Source organism: Perna viridis, chromosome 12 (assembly GCF_037379345.1).
Source record: "Perna viridis isolate PV_CMFRI_1.1 ecotype Kerala chromosome 12, ASM3737934v1, whole genome shotgun sequence".
In the NCBI taxonomy this organism is placed as follows: Eukaryota; Metazoa; Mollusca; class Bivalvia; order Mytilida; family Mytilidae; genus Perna; species Perna viridis.
Genome location: NC_142456.1, coordinates 33,487,771 through 33,509,127, shown reverse-complemented (window position 1 = coordinate 33,509,127; position 21,357 = coordinate 33,487,771). Strand labels below are relative to the sequence as shown.

The window sequence follows — 21,357 nt, the reverse complement described above, 5'->3', positions numbered from 1 at the left end:
GATTACATTCTTTTGATTACCGCTATAAACATGATGCCCTTGATTTGTCTTTAAGTATGCATCAGTATAGCATTTCCTGTACAAAATCATATGATAGTTTCCCAGTTTTTATGAGCGTCGGACCAAAAGACTTTTAACCTGTTAATAGTTTCCTTACTATTAGACCATATGCGTAATTATTTTTCGGGGAACTTTCATTAAAAATCGTTACTAGTAAACATATGTGACTCTGAATGTGAATACTAGAAAAAAAAGTATACGTAGTTCCTAATTTCCAGAGAGAAAAAATATATTTCTTCCACTACCGTTTATCAACATAGGTATAGATGCAACTAACTTGGCTAACATCCTGCATCACAAAGACAAGAAGATATTGATTTTCTGTCAGAACGGGTATAAGATGTAAGGTCTTTAATTTTTAACCGTATGAAAGTTTCAAGTAGATCAATGAGCGTCACTGCTACATCAGTTTTCGAAGACCTCAATGTAGCAAAAAATAGTGTCTTCTGTACATCACAAATAATTCGTCGTACCGACAGACAAAGTCCAAAACAACATTGTATTTGTCTGCAAAACGTATTACATCCAATGTTTATCATCAGAGGTAGACGTAAAAAAAAATAGCAGTAATATTACCTATACTGCTACGACACTATCCAAAGAAGAGATAATCGAAAACCATAAATCTTTGCTATATAAATATTAAAAGACTGACAAAAATGAAAGTTTCGAAGTTTTGATTCGATCCAACCAATTGTGAAGCAGAAACACTAATTCCCTCTTGTCGTCTCGAGGGCGATGATAAGTATAATACAGTACCTATCATTCCAGGTCAAATGATAATATTAGTGTGTATTACAAAAACTGAAATTGGGAGTCTTAGAGTTTTATTGTGATATGATAATTTAGCAGTATCAAAGTTCAAATTGAAACTTTCTCATTAGTTCGCAGTTACGAAATGACCACAAAATACTAAGGTTCCGTCGTTGCTATAACTTTCGTTTTCATAAAATAATCATCAGTTGACGTTATTTATCCAGGACATGGTGTGTTCGATAGGTTTTATTCTTCTTTTTTGTACCTGAATATAGCCCAATTTTTAAATTTTATTATGAATTAATTCCCAAGTGCGCCAATTAGAACACAGATTTTAATGACGGTGAATGTATGTCATACTTATTGATTTTTGTTATTTTTTAGTATTTATCCAGTTTCTGGAAAAACAAATGAAGAAGAAAATAATGGGACCTTTTATACGGCGTAACATATTGTTACTATAAATTTAAGATGTAATCTAGTTTTTAGTGCTTTTAGAGATGTTAGATAATATATCCCATATTTTCAAATAAAGTAATTGCTCTATTTTAATCAGATGGTAACTTTAATCAGTCCTTTACAATCGTGTAAACTGAAGTGTTTCCTTATACTTTTCGTTTCGAAAAGTTCAATTTCTGTGTTCTCTAAGTTCTGGCCCGCCGACTGTATATATAGTATGCGTCTGTACACTTCATGCAATTATTTTGTGGATTACGTATATACATCGTAACCAGTGCGCAGTGTCTATACAGTTTTTTTGTACATTTTCATGTTAGCTGAAAAAGGGCATGTATTATACCTTACACCATGTACTTACTGTCTTTCTGACAATCAATTTTCATACATGCAAATGTTATAAGTAAAAAGATATATTAAAAAGACTTTGTTTATTAATGTATTTATTATTTTTTTCATAGTACTATTTCAAAACATGACTGGATATTTGCTTAATTTGTTTAGATATCTGCAAAAATTGTCATTTAATTTCCTTCGCTTCTAACTTGGAAAATCTTTCTTTTCATTATTCTATGGATGGACAAATAACGCGCTATCAAAGGCGATACATGTATAGTATCAATCGAAAAAAGGATTAGATCTTAATTGCAAAGCATGCCAAGCAGTTTATATTTGTCAGTAAAATTCATGACAAAATTCTACGGCATTCGTTTACTTTTGTTATTCATATACACACTATGTTATGTTTTATGCTTGTTTATGTAACATACAACAACTTTACCTGGCTCAATTTATTTTTCAAAAGGTTTTTATTAATAACTGTACGCATATGCCAGTCAAATTATCGGTTATACGGTTAGCAATACAATACGACGTCATACTCTGATTTCTGTGAGGATTTAATACACAAATATCTAATCGTCCTATAAATATGAAACTACTCTCAACTGGATAATTGTTTTACAGGAAATTTAAACAGAAATGTAATAAAAGTCAAATATGGTAATCAATTTTATATCAGATGAAAAAAAATACGGAAGATTTTTGTCATTCAAATAAATATTCGTGGAATATGTGGTTTACAACTGGTTCGTACCATCAATTTTACTAAATTATAATTTATTGAAACAAAATGTGTCGTTACATTATGCGTTTCATATTCAATTGCATTTAGATCTTTAGCAAATACAATATTATTTTAATATGTCAACATAATAAGAATAAAAACTACAATCTTTTTTTTTTTTTTTTTTTTTTTTTTTTTTTTTTTTTTTTGGTAGTTTTATATCTATTTGATATGTGATATACTCCGCTTCCGAAACGACTGAAAAGTAAATATTCTATGATCAGCCACTGTTTTTTAACGTGATGTTATTGGTTGTTTCTAGTTTTGTAGATATTCAATTTAACATATTTATCTGGTTGTCTTTACAGTAGTTTCGGCGGTGTTTTTATTTTCACAAGGTAAAATATTTCATTGTAATATTTTCTAATTCATACTTTAAGTTTTGTTTTTAAAAAGAAGCATTTTTGACGATTTGAATTCGTTAATCTTACAATTATAAATTCGTATTTGTAACATCTCATGACCAATACATGGAAAAATTTATTTTTGAAATTAAAATATCAGTATTAAACAGTTGTTTATTAAGAAATGTTAAAGATAAAGAGTTTTCAGTTTATGATCATCTTATTTGAATTCCATTGTTTTTGCATGTAATTGATTTTCTATCAGAACTATCTGCAAGAGTTTGTGAAGGTGCTGTCCTACAACACAATGTTGGTGAGACGGCCATTTTTCATTGTGAGCACCACTGTAAAACAAAATACAAAAGATGGCAAAAAAATGGAACAATTCTCTCATCGGGCTTCGATCCGATAAGGGACCCTAATTTTGGGAACAGGCTTAGATTGTTTACACAGAAGAAACCGGATCAGTATGATTTACAAATCAGTAATCTTCAACTAACAGATGCGGGCGAATATATCTGTGAATGTATAACCGGACAAAATAAACTTTTGAAGAAAACAACAATTTTAGAGTTAAGAGGTGATGTAATTGATGAAGAAGTTGATGTGTCTTTCAATAGATACCATAATAAGAAACGGAAAATTTGCTATCACTCGTAGTTAACACATTGAAAATAAGAATACTAGCAAATAATTGTTTTGAAGTATCTGCTGAAATAATTGGTAGTCAAATATAGTTTTTGTTTTCTATCATTTATTGCTTGCCTTGTTTTTTGCCAATTTTGCATATTTTTGCACATTTAATATACCTATCAATTACACACGCTTATCTCATTAAATTATACATGATGTTTCAGGAATCGATAAAAACTCATTTCTGGCTATTAGATTATTTACTTATAGTACTGAACACCTGTTTTATCTCAATGTATGTTTTGCAACAGGTTTGTAATTCAGTGCTTACTTCAAGCACGAAAAGTAATACTATTACACATTATCATTACAGAAGATACAACACATCAACCTACAACGGTTTACCACCTAAACTTTATAGATGTAAGAGGGGGTAAGTTGAATATCAGCAAAAAAACAAAACAAAAACAAAAACAAAAGTGACAAAAAAAAATAACAATAACAAACGAAGCCAGTACAGTGTTACAATTAATATACGTCAAAATCCTTATACAAGACCTAAACGTGAAAAGAAACAAAACGACTTGTTACATGCACAATGTACCAAACCATACTCCACAACACTTGTTACTCCCGTAGTGGTATTAATTCAATGTGGATCCTGAAAAATCCAAAAGATCTTTTGGACAAGACTATTATCTGAATATGATAGCATTAAAACCAATGTTTTTTTTCAACGCTGTATACTTCTATTCCCTATACTCAGTTAAAGTCCCGTCTTAAAACATTATACATCGTTGTTTTCTAAAAAAGATGGAACACCTAGATATAAATATATAGTTCTTGGTAGAGGTTCCTCATACTTTGTAAGAAATTATTCCAAATCATCTTCCAAATATACAGAGGAAGATGTTAACAAAATGCTGAAATTTTTAATCGCCAACATGTTTGTCTAGTGTGGTGGACATGTTTTGCAACAAACGGTCGGCATTCCTATGGGAACACATTGTGCTCCTTTACTTGCTGACCTATTCCTTCACTCTATACGAGGCTGACTTTATAGCTGATCTGATCCCAAAGAAGGAATACCGCTTAGCTAGATCCTATAATCTCAGTGTATAGATGACGTATTATCTTTAAACAATCCTAATTTCGGAGATTTGATACATTGCATATACCCCCAAAGAACTTGAAAAAGGGTACTACAGACACTGTGAAGTGAGCCTTATATCTTGACCTACACTTAGAAATCGGTAGTAAATGTAAACTATTGACCAAACGTTATGACAAACGTGTTGACTTTTCATTCAGAATTGTCAACTTTCCTTTTATCTGTGGCAACATCCCTTCAGCACCTGCTTATAGAGTGTTCATACCACAACTCATACGTTATGCTAGAGCTGCCGAAATTACGCAGACTTTTTGTATCGCTCTAGAGAACTCTAACAAATAGGATTCTGGAACAGGTTTATGTTGCTACAAGATTGAAGTCATCACTACAGAAGTTTTATGGTCGTCATCATGAACTCGGAGATCGTTATGGTGTATCCATCTGCACCATGAAACTGATTTATTTAACGGGTCAAAGTTTTCTTTCCCTCGTTTGTCTACCCCGGACTTGACTTTTTATGAGAAACTCGGCGGGTGTTTCTATAAAAGCAGAGGACGCTTACCGGTGCACCTGAACCATGCTTCCAGTGGAGTCCAAGTTGCTCATTTGCTTTTGTTCTTTTGTATGTATGATTTTAGTTACTTTATATTCTTTGTTGTGTATGTCTGTTTTCCATGTCTGGTCTTTGTCCCTGGATTACATTCCTTTGATTACCGCTATACCTTTGTCTCCTTGATTACTCTTTCAATTCCACTCAAATATTGGTTCTCATTTGCACTTTACCGGCAAACATTTAATGAGCAGAACGGTTGAGTGTTCTGGTTCTTTGACTTTACGCAGTCCACTGTATTTTTTCAATGTTGTTCTTTTTCCCTTTCTTCAATACTTGTGTGTGTTTTTTGTTTGTTTTTTTTTTCAAACTATGACAAGGTTTGAGTTCATTTATGTTAGTAATTATATTTCACTTATTTTGTCAAAAAGCATCTACTGAGACCAATTTCAACAATATCAGTAATAATATTGTAAAAATAACAACGCCTGCGAATACTGGACATTTAGGTAATGTATAGTACATTTACAGGGAACCGATACATAGTTGGTGAGTCCAACATTATAATTTATAACATTTATGATCATGTGTCTTTGGTTTAAATTTGATTTAGTATATTATCATATTCTGACGGTTGGTTGCATTCCAACACTTACTTCAAAATAACATGATAGGAAAAAGGTAAATAGTTTAAAATACCAAGATTTGACAAACAAATGACTGTTTCTTTCAAATTTTTTGACAAGCATGTATTTTTTAACTTGTACTTTTCCATCAAGAAATTAAATTACACATGTACTGTAAATATCTTTTAATATTTATCTTCAGATTATTCCTTAAAGATTGATCCAGTTACGCTGTATGTCATTATAATTGCCGTTGTATTTGTTTGTACGTTATCTACGGTCGGCAATATCATTGCAAATAAATACAGGCATCAGGGAGATACGCGACCGGTTTCAGAAAGCAGAACACACAACATTGAACAAAATGATTTCCCAGATTCAAACAGACCTGGGGCACAGACTCCTCATAATAGGCAATATGAAACTATTGACGATGACGTGGATTTCGAATTTGCTCTTGATAATCCCTTGACAAGACAAATACCATGCACTGAGCACTCTACAACGTCATACATTGACACGGAATTCAGAGAGTATAATAAAAGTCTAAGCAACATAAGTAATGATCCGACGGACTGTGATCAAGGAAATGATGAAGAGGCAGATATCAACTCATTTAAGGAGGACGAAAATGAACGTCCGACACAATATTTGTCCCTGACTTTGTGTGGCAAGAAGATTTATGAAACAACAAAAGTATTTACTTTCGATATTGCTTCATCCGTCATTCCGACCAAAAGATATTCATTTCCGTAGCTATTGAAATAATCAAAATACCTTTGAGTTGATTAATGCGTTTCACTCTTTTATGACAGCTAATTGACAAAACACAACGAGGTTAAAAATTGCAAATTGTATACAAATGTCTTTTAAAATTATGCTTGAATGCCAGTTGTATTATATTTGTCACAAACATAACCCATTTATTGGAAAAGTGATTCAAACTTCAAATATACATATATTTCCTTGTTGCACTAGCATTAACTATAATTTCCAGTATATTTTCCTGATAGATTCATATATATATATATATATGTGTGTGTGTGTGTCATATATCTATCAGGAAAATGTTTTCCGCTATATATGGGAAAGGAAGTGTTATGAATTATGTTTTAATTATGTAATTAAAGGCTTGCTTTTTTTGCGGTCAATTCTGTTAATGCAATAAATAAAAACAAAGGCATTATTTGAAACTGATCTACATATACGTACAATTTCCTTGTTAAGAACAAAGTAGTTGTAAAAAAGATTTAAATAGCTGACTTACTTCTCAAGGTTTCATGTTTTCAAATATTTAATTTTTCAACGACGATAGTAATAAACACATTGTGTTACAATGAACGTTCGATTAATGTCATTTATCCTGAGAACTACGATATAAATATAAAATTTGAAGCCCGTTCTGTCAAATGTTTTGGCGAATTGGAGTTTATGAAGGACGTTTGATACTGATAGTCAACCATTTTTGTCAGATTTCCAGACTTATTTGATTTTATCCATTTCATAACCATGACAACATAATTGTCTGGTCTTTGTCCCTGGATTAAATTTTTTTGATTACCGCTATAATTGTGGTTCCCTTAATTACTCTTCCATCAAAATACCTTAAAATGTTATTTGAAAAGTTTTTTTTAATCAACCGTTGCTATTTCTTCGGGGGGTTTGGTATACATTATATATAAGCTTACCAAGACAAAACCTTTTGAAAAACCAAGAGAAATCCATTAGCCCGCTAAATTTGAAATCACACTATCTGAAATATTAATTAAAATCTGGTCTTGTTTATATATTTATATATATATATATATATATATATATATATATATATATATATATATATATATATATATTAATATATTGTCATAGGAATTATAGTTAATGCTAGTGCAACAAGAAAATATATGTATATTTGAAGTTTGAATCACCTTTCCATTTAATGGGTTATGTTTGTGACAAATATAATACAGCTGGCATAAGAAATTTCAAGTGTAATTTTGACGTTCATTTGTATCAACGTATCAAAGTTTATGTTTTGTCTGTAAAATGTTCAGGAGTGAAATGCATTATTCAACTCAAATGTATTTTTGTTTTGTTTTTGGTATTTTTGTGTGTGTGTGTTTCGTTTTGTTTTGTTTTTTGTTTTGTTTTTGTTTTGTTTTTGTTTTTTTTGTTTTTTTTTTTTTGTTTTGTTTTGTTTTTTGTTTTTCTTTTTTTTTTCTGTTTATGTTTTTTTTTTTCAATAGCTATGGAAATGAGTATCGTTGCGTCGGAATGACAGATGAAGCAATATCGAAAGTATATACTTTGGTTGTTTCATAAATCTTCTTATCACACAATGTCAGGGACAAATATTGTGTAGGACGTAAGCTTTAATCTTCATTAAATGAGTTGATATCTGCCTCTCCATCATTTTCTTGATCCAAGACCGTCGAAACACTACTTATGTTGCTTAGACTTTTATCATACTCATTGAATTCTGGATCAGTGTATAACGTAGCAGAGTTTGTCAGTAGGTGCTCATTGCATGGCATTTGTCTTGTCAATGGAATATCAAGAGCTAAATCGAAATCCAAATCGAAAATCGAAAAATATATTTTATATTGTCAAGTTATCAACATAGTACATATACGCATTAATGTACTTAATTACCTAAAAATGTACCCAAAAAAAGGGAAAGTGAAAAAAAAAATAAAAAACGTAAAAGTCATATATTTAGACATTTCACTTGTCGATTTTCTAAATATATCTTATTTACCACATTTTAATACTTAAAGCCATAGTTAACACGCAATAAGATTTATTGTTCCTACTCCTATCGAATACCACTGCAGGGTTTTTTAACGTGCAAGGAACGTGGCATCTTTCCCAACACGGTGCACCACTATGGTTTGCGGTCAGGTTTTCCGTATTATAGCCTGACAACCCCAGCATGCAACATGCCAGGGGTACCCCATTCCACCACCTGGGGCACACATCCCAGTTGCTCTGTGGGCAGAGCGCCCAGCCCCCGGCTAGGTTTCTGAGCACTATTTAGTCGCCTTATACGACAAGCTTAGTGCTGCTGCAGGCCTATTCTTTTAACACCCGGGCCTGCACGGGGCCCAATAAAGATGTTAACACACTATAATAAAGTATATAATGGGCAAAATTTTCAGTCAACAAATGACCTTCTTCAGTGCCTTAAATAAACTGAGTGTGTATGAAAGTAAATGGTCTGTGAACACAACTCACTACCTAATCAGGTGAATACCTGTGACGTATAAATTTTGTTTTACCGACAGTAACAAAGATCTTAAACATTGTGCTATAGGCACACTTGTGTGTTGATCTTGAATACTGAACTATAAAAATAAAAAAAATATTTACAAATACTGTTATAAGAAGCTGTACAAAATAGGAAGAACTTAATGTTTTTGTTAATTCCGTCCGAGTGTAAAACACGGAGTTCTTTTATCCAAAATCCCTCCCGCTTCACTCTCTGTAGATCGCTCCAGATCGTGTTTTGTTCCACGATGAAGATTTTTGTTTTTTTTTTTTTTTTCAACAGCTATGGAAATGAGTATCGTTGCGTCGGAATGACAGATGAAGCAATATCGAAAGTTATATACTTTGGTTGTTTCATAAATCTTCTTGTCACACAATGTCAGGGACAAATATTGTGTAGGACGTAAGCTTTAATCCTCATTAAATGAGTTGATAACTGCCCCTCCATCATTTTCTTGATTCAAGACCGTCGAACTATTACTTATGTTGCTTAGACTTTTATCATACTCATTGAATTCTGGATCAGTGTATGACGTTGCAGAGTTAAGCAATAGGTGCTCATTGCATGGTATTTGTCTTGTCAATGGACTATCAAGAGCTAAATCGAAATCCACGATTTTTATGACGAATCCTATAAGAAAGTTTACTCATTACTTTCATTTATCCAACCTAATGGGACTATGCATGAAATGACACCTTCTGCGTTCCAAAGCTCAAAAAAGAAGGAGCAGTTTCATTTTCTTTCTGTACGATGTAGCTTGCAATGTTGTGTTTGGTTAAATTGTCTGTTTATGTTAGCAGTTATAAATTAAAGTTAATAATCTACATTGACAAAATCACATGTATTGATGTTATATTTTATTTCGTGTTAGCGGGAGGGAATGAATCTTTCAATGTACAATTTTCTCAGAATCTTGTTTTTGATCTTGAACTTTATGAATTAAGCTTATTATTCGGGACTTTGAAAGGAATCCTAAAAAATCGTAAAACCTCTATAAAATGATAAATTACCTCTGTGCCAATAACCTGTTTTTCCTAATTTGTGAATACTTGGCGCTAGTACATGTGAGAAGATTAATTTTCATAATCATATGTTCAGCCGACAAGATGTTCAATCGATGTCAACAGTGAATGAAATCGTTGTGCAATATTTGCGATTTTATCAATAATAAAAACAATTACATAACTTATCATTTAAATTGTCTGTTTGTATAAAAAATGTAGTTTAAAATTTATCATTTATATGTTTCCTTTTCTGTTTAACTTCTTTTTTTTTTTTTTGTTATTCTTTTACAAATTTTTTTCTCTGTACGAAATACATAAAGAGGAAGTTGATTTAAGGAGATTGCACTAACGGTAAAAACAAAGAAGCACATAAAATGTAAAATGTTAATATTTGATCAATAAATAACGATGGGTACAAATAAGAACAAAACTTGCAATTTTATTACCATATCATAAAATGTTCGACTCTTTCGCTTTTATCACAGGGAAACAAAATATATGACATTTGTAAACTACACTGAAGATTATAACAATTGCTTGTATATAAAAAATGTTGGCTGGATTATTTTTTCTCCAGCTTGAGCTTGGTTACATATGTTAAAAAATGTAAAAATCATAAAGCAATAAAAATATAACAACAAACAGTTACAATGATTGTTTACTGTCATCTGTCTAAAAACATTATGACTTGAAATATATTTATGGTTCATGCTGTCATAAATCGTATTTCCAAATATTGCAAAAGTGGTAAGATCAACGAAAAACCAAAGATAAATAGAAGGTAACAATACAACACTTAATCCGTTGAATGCTTGGGAAAGAAATGTTTCAAGAGGGTAAAAATAGAGAAAAGTACGAAGAAAAATGTCAAGCAATAAGGTGATACCTGTTCGTATCAACGGAAAAGGACCAATAAGTCATGTAAATCATAAATATAATATGAAAGTTTCTTTACATTCCAGCCAGTGTAGCATGTAGGAGAAGTAAGGGTTAAAGGAAAGTTATCCCACTATGAAACGGATGAAAGGACAAACACTTTGCAAGTGGGAATGGGTATAAAACCTAAAAGTATCATCATAAACGCGGTACAAGTTATCACGGAAGACCAAAATACCAAATATCCAATTATTCTCTCTAGTAGACACTGAACATTTCTGTTATGTACCGCTTAAATCAATACTAAGTCGTTCAGTTAACAGAGATCAGATAAGCGGGGATCCTGAAAAAGGGAGACACGGTACAGGTTGTAATGCAAAAGCAATATAATAAATATATAAGAATTTCCTCCACAGGGTACTGAGAATTATGTTGCGAAATGTGTAACGGACTGACTGGCGGATACGGTGATTGCATTATGGTATATTTGAATTAACCGTTACAGCCCAAGTCAAACTTTACATGTAATTTACACAAAATAAAGAACTAAACCACTGGCTTAATTGCAGTCAAAAATACGTATATTAATTAAAACATTAAAAAATATAATATTTGCAAACTATATTAACACTTGTTTAAAACAGAGCACATGCACAACTTTTTCTTTTAGGTTTCTTTTCATTGTTATCAAGTTTTACATCATTTGACTTATTGGTGTTTTCTATGTTGTTGCTTTTGTTCGATGTTGTGTCTGGTGCATTTCCATTGGTTGATCCATGGTTAACAGTCCCGTTGCTAGGTAACATGTTCTTCTCTGTGGAATTGGCGACTTTATTATAATCGTTCTTTGGTTGATTTTGACGACATGTCTGATCTATCTTAGCAAGATTGATAGCTTCATATGTTCCGTCCTTTTTCTGTTTCTCTAGAAGTTCTTTCTTCTCCTTTTTGACCTTATTTAGAATTTTCTTTTCTTCAGCAGCTCTACTTTTCTGTCAAGAACAAATAGACTTGGTATGGAGAAGGCTAATAATATTATATTTTTTTACTTAACAGTGCATCTTCGACTAACTTATTACAATTCCTAGAATATCAAGAGCAAAATTAAACACTGTTGGTTACCAAAAGACAATTTACAGTATTTCATGAAATAACATTAAACTTCTGCGAAATAATGCTACAGGTTTGTCAAATAGGCATCTATCGGCATTTTCAATAGATAAAAAATGTCCAGTTGGTTGTATGATGAAGTTATTATAATATTTAAAAATGCATTGAACGTACAATAACGCAAAGCTGCCGCGATGCTCTCACGATAGCGTGATCGTCTACCTCTTGTATCTTGTGGCGGCTCCGATTCATGACCAAGACAAACCATAGACTTTAAAATTCAACGCTCTTCAACTCTTCCACGGAGTTGTTGCTTTCATGGGCTAGCGCATTTAAATTTTGGTTAAGAATTTCGATCTAGTACAAAACTATTACATTGACTTTCTCTAAATTTTCATCTTGAAACGCATAACTGCAAATGGTTAATCATTTATCAATCAATCAATCAATTATTTTACATTCATTTATGTGAAGAGGTAAAGTTCGATCAAATGGACTATCTCCAATTGCGATATGCAACCCAACTAGTAGAATGATCCCAGATTAGGGGGTGCGTCGATTCAACTCATTTTTTTTTCAAATAAATTCGAATATATATTACTACTTTCTTTAAAGATACTATAAAATACTTGTTATTAAACCAAAACAAGGATTTTTCCATCCAAACTCCTTATTTCTAAAACCGCTTTTACCAAACGTGAAACTACTGCGACTGTTGACATCGCTAGCAAAAATGGGTTCGCTCGTCACGTATCATGTCGTTTGCAATAACACTTGGAACACACATTTTCCCTCGAGTAGATCACAACATAAGTGCCAAGCAAACCAGTCTTGTCTATCGATGTCAAAGGTTGCAGTAGTTTCATATTCGATCCAAGCCAATGTAGACATATGGAGTTTGGACGCTTCGGTATTTTTAGCTGATATTGTGTACCAACGTTGACACATACCTGGTATTGTATTGCTTCTACCGTTTGTTTCATTTCTTTCTTCTCGGCTGCTTTTTCTAAACTCATAGAACTTCCATCCATGTCAGTGTACTAAAAACAAAAGCGATTAAAAATTATAGCAGGTTTTAAATTTTATACATGTATGGGTAATTTTACTGCAAATAATAGAATAAAAGATACAACATCGCATTTGACAATGCATGACATGAATTCCTTACACACATATAGCTGTTTAGCATTCATTTCTTACAAATCTAGAGCATGTTGCACCCCATACATATAAGGCAAGACCTAGAAAGCATTTGATAAGATGATGTTCGTGAAAGTTTTCGAAATTTAACCTTGTTCATTTTTGTTTGCTTGTTTGTTTGTTTTTTTAATATTTGATTAATCTCCTTCCTAAAGGATAAATTAACATAATGATTCCCTTATTGTAAAGCTCGACATGTAGCACCTCTGAAGAATTTTATTATTAACCCTGTCTCTATGTTATTTCTCCAATACACCGGAAACAGCTTCAGTGGGGATTTTTAACGAGGAGTGCCAGTTAATGGCTTATGATTTTTGTTCACATCATATATGCAGGTGAAATATGTTCTTATATCCAGGGAAATTGTCAAAAGAACCGTTCTTGAACCGTTTCTTACAGTTCTCGCATAGAGCCGGCTCTACTAGAACTGTAAGAAGGTCTTTTTCAACTGGACCCGTCCACAGAGTTGGCTATGCTTAATTGTTAAAAAAACTTGCTTCATCACAAAATTTCTCATTAGTGAGCACCACGGGAACAGTTTTAGCATTGCAAGAACGGTTTTATATTTAGCTCGACGCGAGTGGTTCTGCTAGAACTGTCAGAAGAGCTACACGTATCTCCAGATTTGTCCTTGCATGAAGTCGTAGAACTGATTTTCTGAAAGTTTTAGAATAGTTTTTAGAGATATTAGAAGAAATCAACCCTGAGTCTATAAACTACAATGAAAGAGAGTTATACGTAGTATATCAGATTGATTTTGGACAGGACATAAAAGTGTCTCCTCATTAAAAATTAAAAGAAAACAATTGTAAAAACTACCTTAATGTCCCAGTCAATTCCTTGACTAAGTAAAAACTTCCCAATTCGATCTTCTGTATTGTCTATACACAATGAGAGGAGGTCCCTCGGAGGGGGCGTGGTCTGATACATCTTGACAGGTACGTCATTCAGACTGATATCCTTATACATCCCGTTCCTAACCTCTTCTACCTTTATAAGGTCACCAGATTCGATAGCAAACTTGAACTCCATGTACCGCTTCAGGATGTACACGTCAATGCCGTAGTCTCGCGTTCGCTCGACCTTAAGTATTTCTTGCATTGTTCCCATCTGCTTTCTGTAGTCCTCGGGTGTTTTTCCTTTCTAAAAAATGAAAATCCGTTTAAACCGTGAACTACTGTGACGTATTATGGGTTTGGGAAACATTCATGCATTTCAGAGGTAGATTCAGGTGGGGCATGGCGGGCGTGCGCCCTCCCTAAAATTTGCAAAGCATGGGTTGTCAGGTGTAGATTTAGGCGGTTTTAGGTTGAAACTACTTTGATCTCTCGCTAATTTAACAACAAAAGATATCTACATTGCACCACTGTAGAAGAACATTTCAAAAAATTAACCTCAAAACTTTTTTTCGTCTCGCTCCGCTCGGTGAAATTTTAACTGTGCGCCCCTAATCTAAAATCCTGGATCCGCCCTTGCATTTACACGTAGCTTGTTATACCGATATCCACTTTGATATAAAATGTATTTGTTCAAGAAGTAAAATGATTAAAACACTATATTTGTTGGCATGAAATGACTTTATCTTATGGCTATAGGGATAAAAATCATCATCCCTAAAAGGTAGTTACTAACCCACACCCCCCAACCGCCCCCTCTTTCAAATTTAACTAAGGTGTCTAGAGAGATATTTAGAAGGAAATTCAAAGTTTTGATCGGAACTATTTTTATATATGATGCAACCCATATTATTTAACTGTTAGAGTGTTTGGGGTGTGTTTTTCAATTTGTTTTATATGGTTTTTATTTTGTTTATCGGGCCTATCTAAGTATACACAATGTAGATGTTGTACCTTGTCCTTCACAATAAGATTTGCTCCAGCTTTCAATAAACTATCTTCAATATCCTTCCCATCCGTAAGACATGCTGCCCAGTGGACTGGTGTTCTACCCATCTGTCAAAAATAGATCGACGGTATTCATATTCCTGACATATCTAATCGATCACTTATCGGTCATAAATGGAATAGTTATCGATTGATTGGCTTTGTTAAATGAAACACTTATCAATTAAAATCTCTAGAGAGTTTGATTGATGATTTTGATGAGAAAAGTGATCGATTTTTTATAAGTGATCGATCGGTTACCAGATTTAGTTGTTGTTTACTAGTTATGTATAATTCAGGATGTGTGAAAAAGATACTTATTTCCATCTTTAATACATTTTAATCAACATATGCAGTTCATTATCAATCATATTTCGATCAGGAATTTCTACTCAAAATCATCGATCAAACTCTTTTTGGAATCTGAATAACAAAACTAATCAATCCATTGCCATTCGATTTGTGACTGATAAGTGACCGACGATAAGTTTGATCGAGTAGTTACATGTATATCGGATCATATTTCATCCATGTACGTTTATTGTGGTTTATAACATTTATGTAAGTTGTACTCTTCGGTGGAGGCCGTGTGATGACTGTTAGTAGTTGTTTTCGTGATTATTATTATTATAATATTTTGTGGACGACAATTTGTCCGGTTGGTTGTGTCATGAATAATTCTTCTATTCGATGTATGTATGTTCTAGACAGACTCAAAAATCTTATTCAGTCTAATTAGTTTTTAGTCGTACTGTCTCATACTGGTTGATATGACAGAACACTGGTAAACAATATAGACGAAATATAAACCTAACTCTTACCGAATCTCTCATATGAACCATTGAAGGAAATTCTTTCAGAAAATATTTGATGATGAATCGCCGTTCAAACAAGACCGCTTTGTGCAGTAAACCCCGCCCACCTTTGTCACATGATTCTGCCAGTCTTCTTGTCATGTGTTGTTTGATTTCTGGTAGATTTCCGGTCTCTACTGCAACATGAACTCTTCTTATTGTTCTCTAAAGATGTTAAAATAACATATTTTCAAAAATCAATTTACTTGTACAAAAATACTAGTATGTAGCATTCTTATTACGATTTTTTAAACGATTGTTTGTTTGATAACTGAAGTTATTTTTTTTATTTTATTTTTTTTTTTTTTTAGTTCTTTTTTTTTTCTTTTAATGTGTTCGTTTGTTTCAGTTGTTAGGTGTTTTTAGTTCTCTTTAGTTTTCAGCCGAATACGTAGCGGCAGTCCAAAGCGCAGCATGACCTTATTCTGATCTTTAAAAAAAAAAGAAATGGTGCTTTGTAGAGCAGCAGTGACTACCAATTTGTAATTTTTGACTCGACCACTGATCAAATCCATGAAATCCGCTATTTCAAGAGAAGAGTACCCTACCAGGAGAAGAGTACCCTACCAGGAGACCACCGAGGTAGTCCAAATACCCGTAACAGAGTAAACAAGTAAACCTTATTTTACTATTGATGAACACTGTATTTGTGCAGTTGAACAGGTATAAGTAGGTCAAACACGTGCACAATGCACGTTTCCATCAATTAAATATTAACTTACGCGTAATTCATCAAATATCTGCACATTCTTATACCTTTTACATTTGACTTTTAAAATGCGAATTTTGTCACTGTCGATATTCAAAATGGAAAAACGTTGTCAAATTGAGTTTAAGTCGTAATCAACAATACTTAAATCATATCCATTCTTTAATATAGATCATATCTGTCTAAGTACGGTAATTTTATGTTCCAATTTAAACATTTACAACAATTTATATATTTCTCGCCATCCCCTGCCTATCATTTAGTTTCTGTTTTAGCGTATTAAGAAGCAGAAACTAAAATAATATCATGACTCGTTTGCACTATTTTTGTTTCACTCGTTTTGTTTTTGTTTTTAGTTCTTTTTTATCAGTACGCATGTACATGTAACTACCATACGTGTACCTGAAGTTCCGGCAAACCCTCTAAGAACCGGAGTACATTTTCATTTCCCCTTTCAGCAACAGCTTCCATCATAGTTTGCCCTTTTCGACTCACTACTTGGTCGTAGTCATAGCAACTTAGTGTAAGTTGTTCAAGTGTTTGGATGTCGCCTTCTAAAGCCATGTCAACGATTGCTTGGTCGACAAAACCAAGTCGAATACGTAAACTTTCTCGACTCTCTTTGTAATTAGCCAAAAATATGCGGTCTCTGAGTGTTAAACCATTGGTATCACATTCGAATAAATTGAATCCTTTAGATATCATTATCTTTACTATTGTAAATGGCAATCGTTTTTCAAAAGCAATTTTACACACCATGTGCGTTTTGTTTTCAACAAGTGAAAAGTCTGCAAATGGAAGCATTTCTTCCAATACGTCATATGCCTCTTCAGCGGCCGGTAGTAACCGTAATATGTAAAGAAATAGCGGTTCATTACATCCAGTTTCATCGACAATGAAATTCACATCAGCACCTGCTTTTAGAAGTTTAATCATACATTCTGTGTTGTGTAAAAGAGCAACCTCGCCAACAAGAGGCATAAAGAACACTGATCCGTTATATCCAATGTGAGTCGAGTTACTCGTGTTCACGTCGACATTTTCTGCCTTTATCGCTTTCTTAACCATGCGCTTGTCACCAGCCAATGCTGCGTGCACTAGAGTTAAAGTATTAGACGTCTTTTCGACTGTAGATGCCGTTCTGTCACTCAGGTTGATATGAACCAAATTCATAACCGGTTTCCCGTCTCGCAGTTCTTCTGTATTACACCAAGAACCTACCAGTCTCAGAGCGAGATCGTCGTCTGCTTGGGCTGCCGCATGCCACAACCCTGGCCAAAGTAATTCCAAACACATGTTCATGTCCGTTTCTGAAATATCAATAAGTGCCTTTACATCCTTTTTATCACCATTTTCTATCTTTGGATCTACTCCAATCATTATAAAAGCTCTCAAGAGTTGTTGAACTCCATATTTCTTTGCTGCAATATGTAGGCATGTGTCACCGTCTTGGTTTTTGACATTCCTGGCTATACCAGCATTCGACAGTTGGAAAACTATCGGTATTAAGTATGGCGCGTCAACGCAGTCTTCTGTGTATCTATCGGCGATAACATGGAGAAAGCTGTTCCCATCATCGTCGGTCAAGTTAATGTTTTCACCATCTTTAATCGCTTTAAGACTTTTTCCGGGCGTGTCTTCCGTCTTAGCGTTAATAGCTGCTAGTATAAGACTTGTCTCCATATTGATCTCATAGAAAAAATAATAGGAGACTTGCCATTTTCACATTTGAAATGGGGAAGTGCTTTTTAATTTTTATGCTAACTTTTTTACGAAAAGTCACATTATATATGAAACAAATTCTGGTGCTTTCGCTAAATATTTAACGCTTTGAACTTTATGTTGTAATAAGTCAAATGTTTACTGAAAAAAGAGGCATTAGTTTTATATCATTTAAAATTGATTAAAGACCATTCATATGTATTAGAAACCAAACAAACATATTCAAGAATGAATTGAAGACATAAAATGAAAATCGATGGAAATATTCCTGAAACTTTAACTTAATTGAAACGCCTTAATCGTGAGCATATTAACGACTTTGAATTCTAAACAATTGTTTTCAATTGATTTTAATCATAAATATAGCTAAGAACAGCAAAGTCAAGCGGATCAAAAATGCAAAAATGTAGGACAAATTAAACAAACACAAATGTCTTTGTTCTCAAGTCCTAAATGTTGCACTGGATAGGCTTACTCCAAGGACAATTAATTACTTTTATAAAAGCTACGGTTACACCTAAATGTAAGCAAGGCATTCGTTCTAGTACATACACTCCTGGAGACGTTTAGGTTTCCTGCACGCACGCTAAACGCACACTTGTATCGTGCGTTTAAACGCACGATGAACGAATGCTCCCAGCCTGCGTTTAAACGAACGTCTCCATCGCAAAACGATGTGTAAACGCACGAAAAACGAAACACGAACGCTAAAATGGGAAACGTGAACGTTTCAAAGAGTGTAAATGTACGTGGGCCGAGATAACCCCCGTGTACCTCCCTCGTCAACCACAATATGATTTTCATACCTCCAATTCACGAATCATTTTGTGGCCAAAAAAATAAACTGAAGCATTTTTTTTATGAGAGGGGTGCACGGTGGACCCTCCTAGCCCATATAGACTATTACAGTTGTTGTAATATGCCGGATATGATTTTCTTACGATGTACCCTCCACTGGGAACCACATCGATTACATGTATGCATGACTAAACAAAAACTTGTAAATGTAGTGCAAAAAAAGGAGATTAAATTATGTAATTATGATTGAAGAGACACTCATTAACTAAGAAGAAAACAATTGCCTTTTGATGTATAGTTTTAAATCCTTACATAAATATAGACCTGCTCTTTATTTGCACATATTAAGTTACTATTTCGCCATTAAGGACTTTTATTTATCCATTAATAAAAACAAAAAAAAGAAGTGATTTTGAAAGGTACAATTGCTTGTACCGGAAATCTTTTCTGTCAGTTTACCCGAAAAAAGAACGGAACTAATGGGCATTTTAACCTAAGTGTTTTTAACATGGAAAGCAGTATATTTTATCTGCATGCACACCATGGGGTACATTATACATAATCGTCTTTTATGAAGTTATTGTCCAATATTTAAACTGTATGCAGCATTTACATAGCAAGATAATTAGAAAATAGCTATATACATTTACAAATGTATAAACAACATACTTAGATCTGATCCAGAAATAAAAAAAAGATGTTTTAAGACTTCAATTTGTTCATATTTGCCCACATCACACTCGAACTAAGGAGGGGTATTCCAAACCCTGGAACCCTCCCCCTGGATAAGCCACTACCCATGTATTGAAACGGACTTTTCACTACATGTAACTAGAAGAGGTATGGTGATTATGTCAGAGACAACAACTCCATCGGGATGAAAATGTCAGCTCAAGACCACCCATGGGTCTTCAATGAAGTACCAGGAAACCCTCATACCACAAGAAAGGCTGCATCTGGCCTCAAAACATCATTCTACACAGGTACAGTGAAAGAATAGCTCCCATATACGCATGTACATATACATATTTATACACTTTAATCTTAGTGGTGGGTCTTCCATAACTTGGGTTTGTCAAAATACTTGGTAGAAATATGTTGAGTTCACTTCGGAAAAATACGCATCATAAGAACCTAAAAATAGATATTTGTCATATAATATATAACTTTGAACTTCACTTAAAGCTTATGTAAACACGTGTTCAATCAAATATTTTTATCGTTAATTTGTTCAGGGCAATGTTCAACCTTGCAAGAGATTAACGAAGACATCAAGGACGTACAAGGAAAATTACCTGAATTTGTGAATGTAAATGGTAGAGGCATTGAAGAAAAGAATGTTCTCCATTCTAATTTCAATACGCAGTAAAATAAGAATAATGTTTATATCATCAGTCACATACAGCCACATAAAGTTAACCTGAAAATTCTGATCCACCGGCAACCAAAAAAAAATGGGCCGGGTGGGAATATATTTCCTTTTTACGCGCTGTAAAATCTGACGTAATTTATAGCAAAGTAAGCTAGCATACATGTGCACTGTCAAACATGCATACAACAATTTTACAAGGCTTAAAACTGTATATAGATCTGCTGACGAATTTCAGATTACATACACCATGGAAGGAGGGTAAAAGGGGTGGATTAGATTGGTGCACAAACCCTTCCGACCCCCCCCCCGGTGTATATTTACGTTTGATAAAAAAAGATAAAAAAATGGGGTTGATTTGAGTTGGTTTTTTTTGGGGGGGGGTGAAAACCTATACCACTACAATAGATAGTATACTTAAATCATGCCAATTAGCGACAAAGATCAGTTAGGTGTGTGAAAGAGAGACTGAAAACTGTCTGCACACACAATTGGTAAGCTCAACCCCTAGCATGATTGCCCAAGCCAGTATATATCACAGTTTGTGAGATACATGTCAAAGACTGAAGGTAACACAAAAAACATATGACGAAAATTTAAAACGAAATTTTTTGGGGTCTTGTAACTCATTCAGTAATTATTTTGCAACGGCCTTAAGACCAACTTATCTATTCTGTCCTAATATTTTTGTTTACACTAATTGTGCAAAGTCTCTATTTTACACCCTTTATATTTCCGTGTATAAGCCTTGAAGGGCAAACATTTACCTAATTTAAAATTGGTACAATCGCAAATACTTGAAAAAAATAGTCCTAAATCGTCCGTGTCATATAAGGAAAAAATCATGGCGTCATTTAACATTGACATAGTAATAAATATAAAAGATTAAATGCAATCTGCCAAGT

At 33.5% G+C, this 21,357-nt stretch overlaps 1 protein-coding gene across 1 annotated transcript; it reads right to left on the bottom strand.

Annotated features, from left to right (window-relative positions):
- Positions 1 to 11,366: 11,366 nt before the first annotated feature.
- Positions 11,367 to 20,181, bottom strand: LOC148602117 (uncharacterized). The gene is made up of 6 exons (XM_088554626.1): positions 16,966 to 20,181; positions 15,822 to 16,019; positions 14,968 to 15,069; positions 13,937 to 14,260; positions 12,868 to 12,957; positions 11,367 to 11,799 (listed from the first exon to the last, which is right to left on the bottom strand). Exons 1-6 carry the CDS (start codon positions 18,244 to 18,246, stop codon positions 11,443 to 11,445), a joined length of 2,352 nt encoding a protein of 783 aa, XP_088410752.1. The 5' UTR covers positions 18,247 to 20,181; the 3' UTR covers positions 11,367 to 11,442.
- Between the last annotated feature and the right edge of the window lie 1,176 nt (positions 20,182 to 21,357).

Excerpts from the sequence above, each read along its gene's own strand:
- LOC148602117 (XM_088554626.1), bottom strand. The coding sequence starts at position 18,246 with ATGGAGACAAGTCTTATACTAGCAGCTATTAACGCTAAGACGGAAGAC. Across the intron at positions 16,020-16,965 it reads AGGGTTTGCCGGAACTTCAG|AGAACAATAAGAAGAGTTCA; the intron begins GTACACGTATGG and ends TAACATCTTTAG. Across the intron at positions 12,958-13,936 it reads GAATTGACTGGGACATTAAG|TACACTGACATGGATGGAAG; the intron begins GTAGTTTTTACA and ends TTTTGTTTTTAG.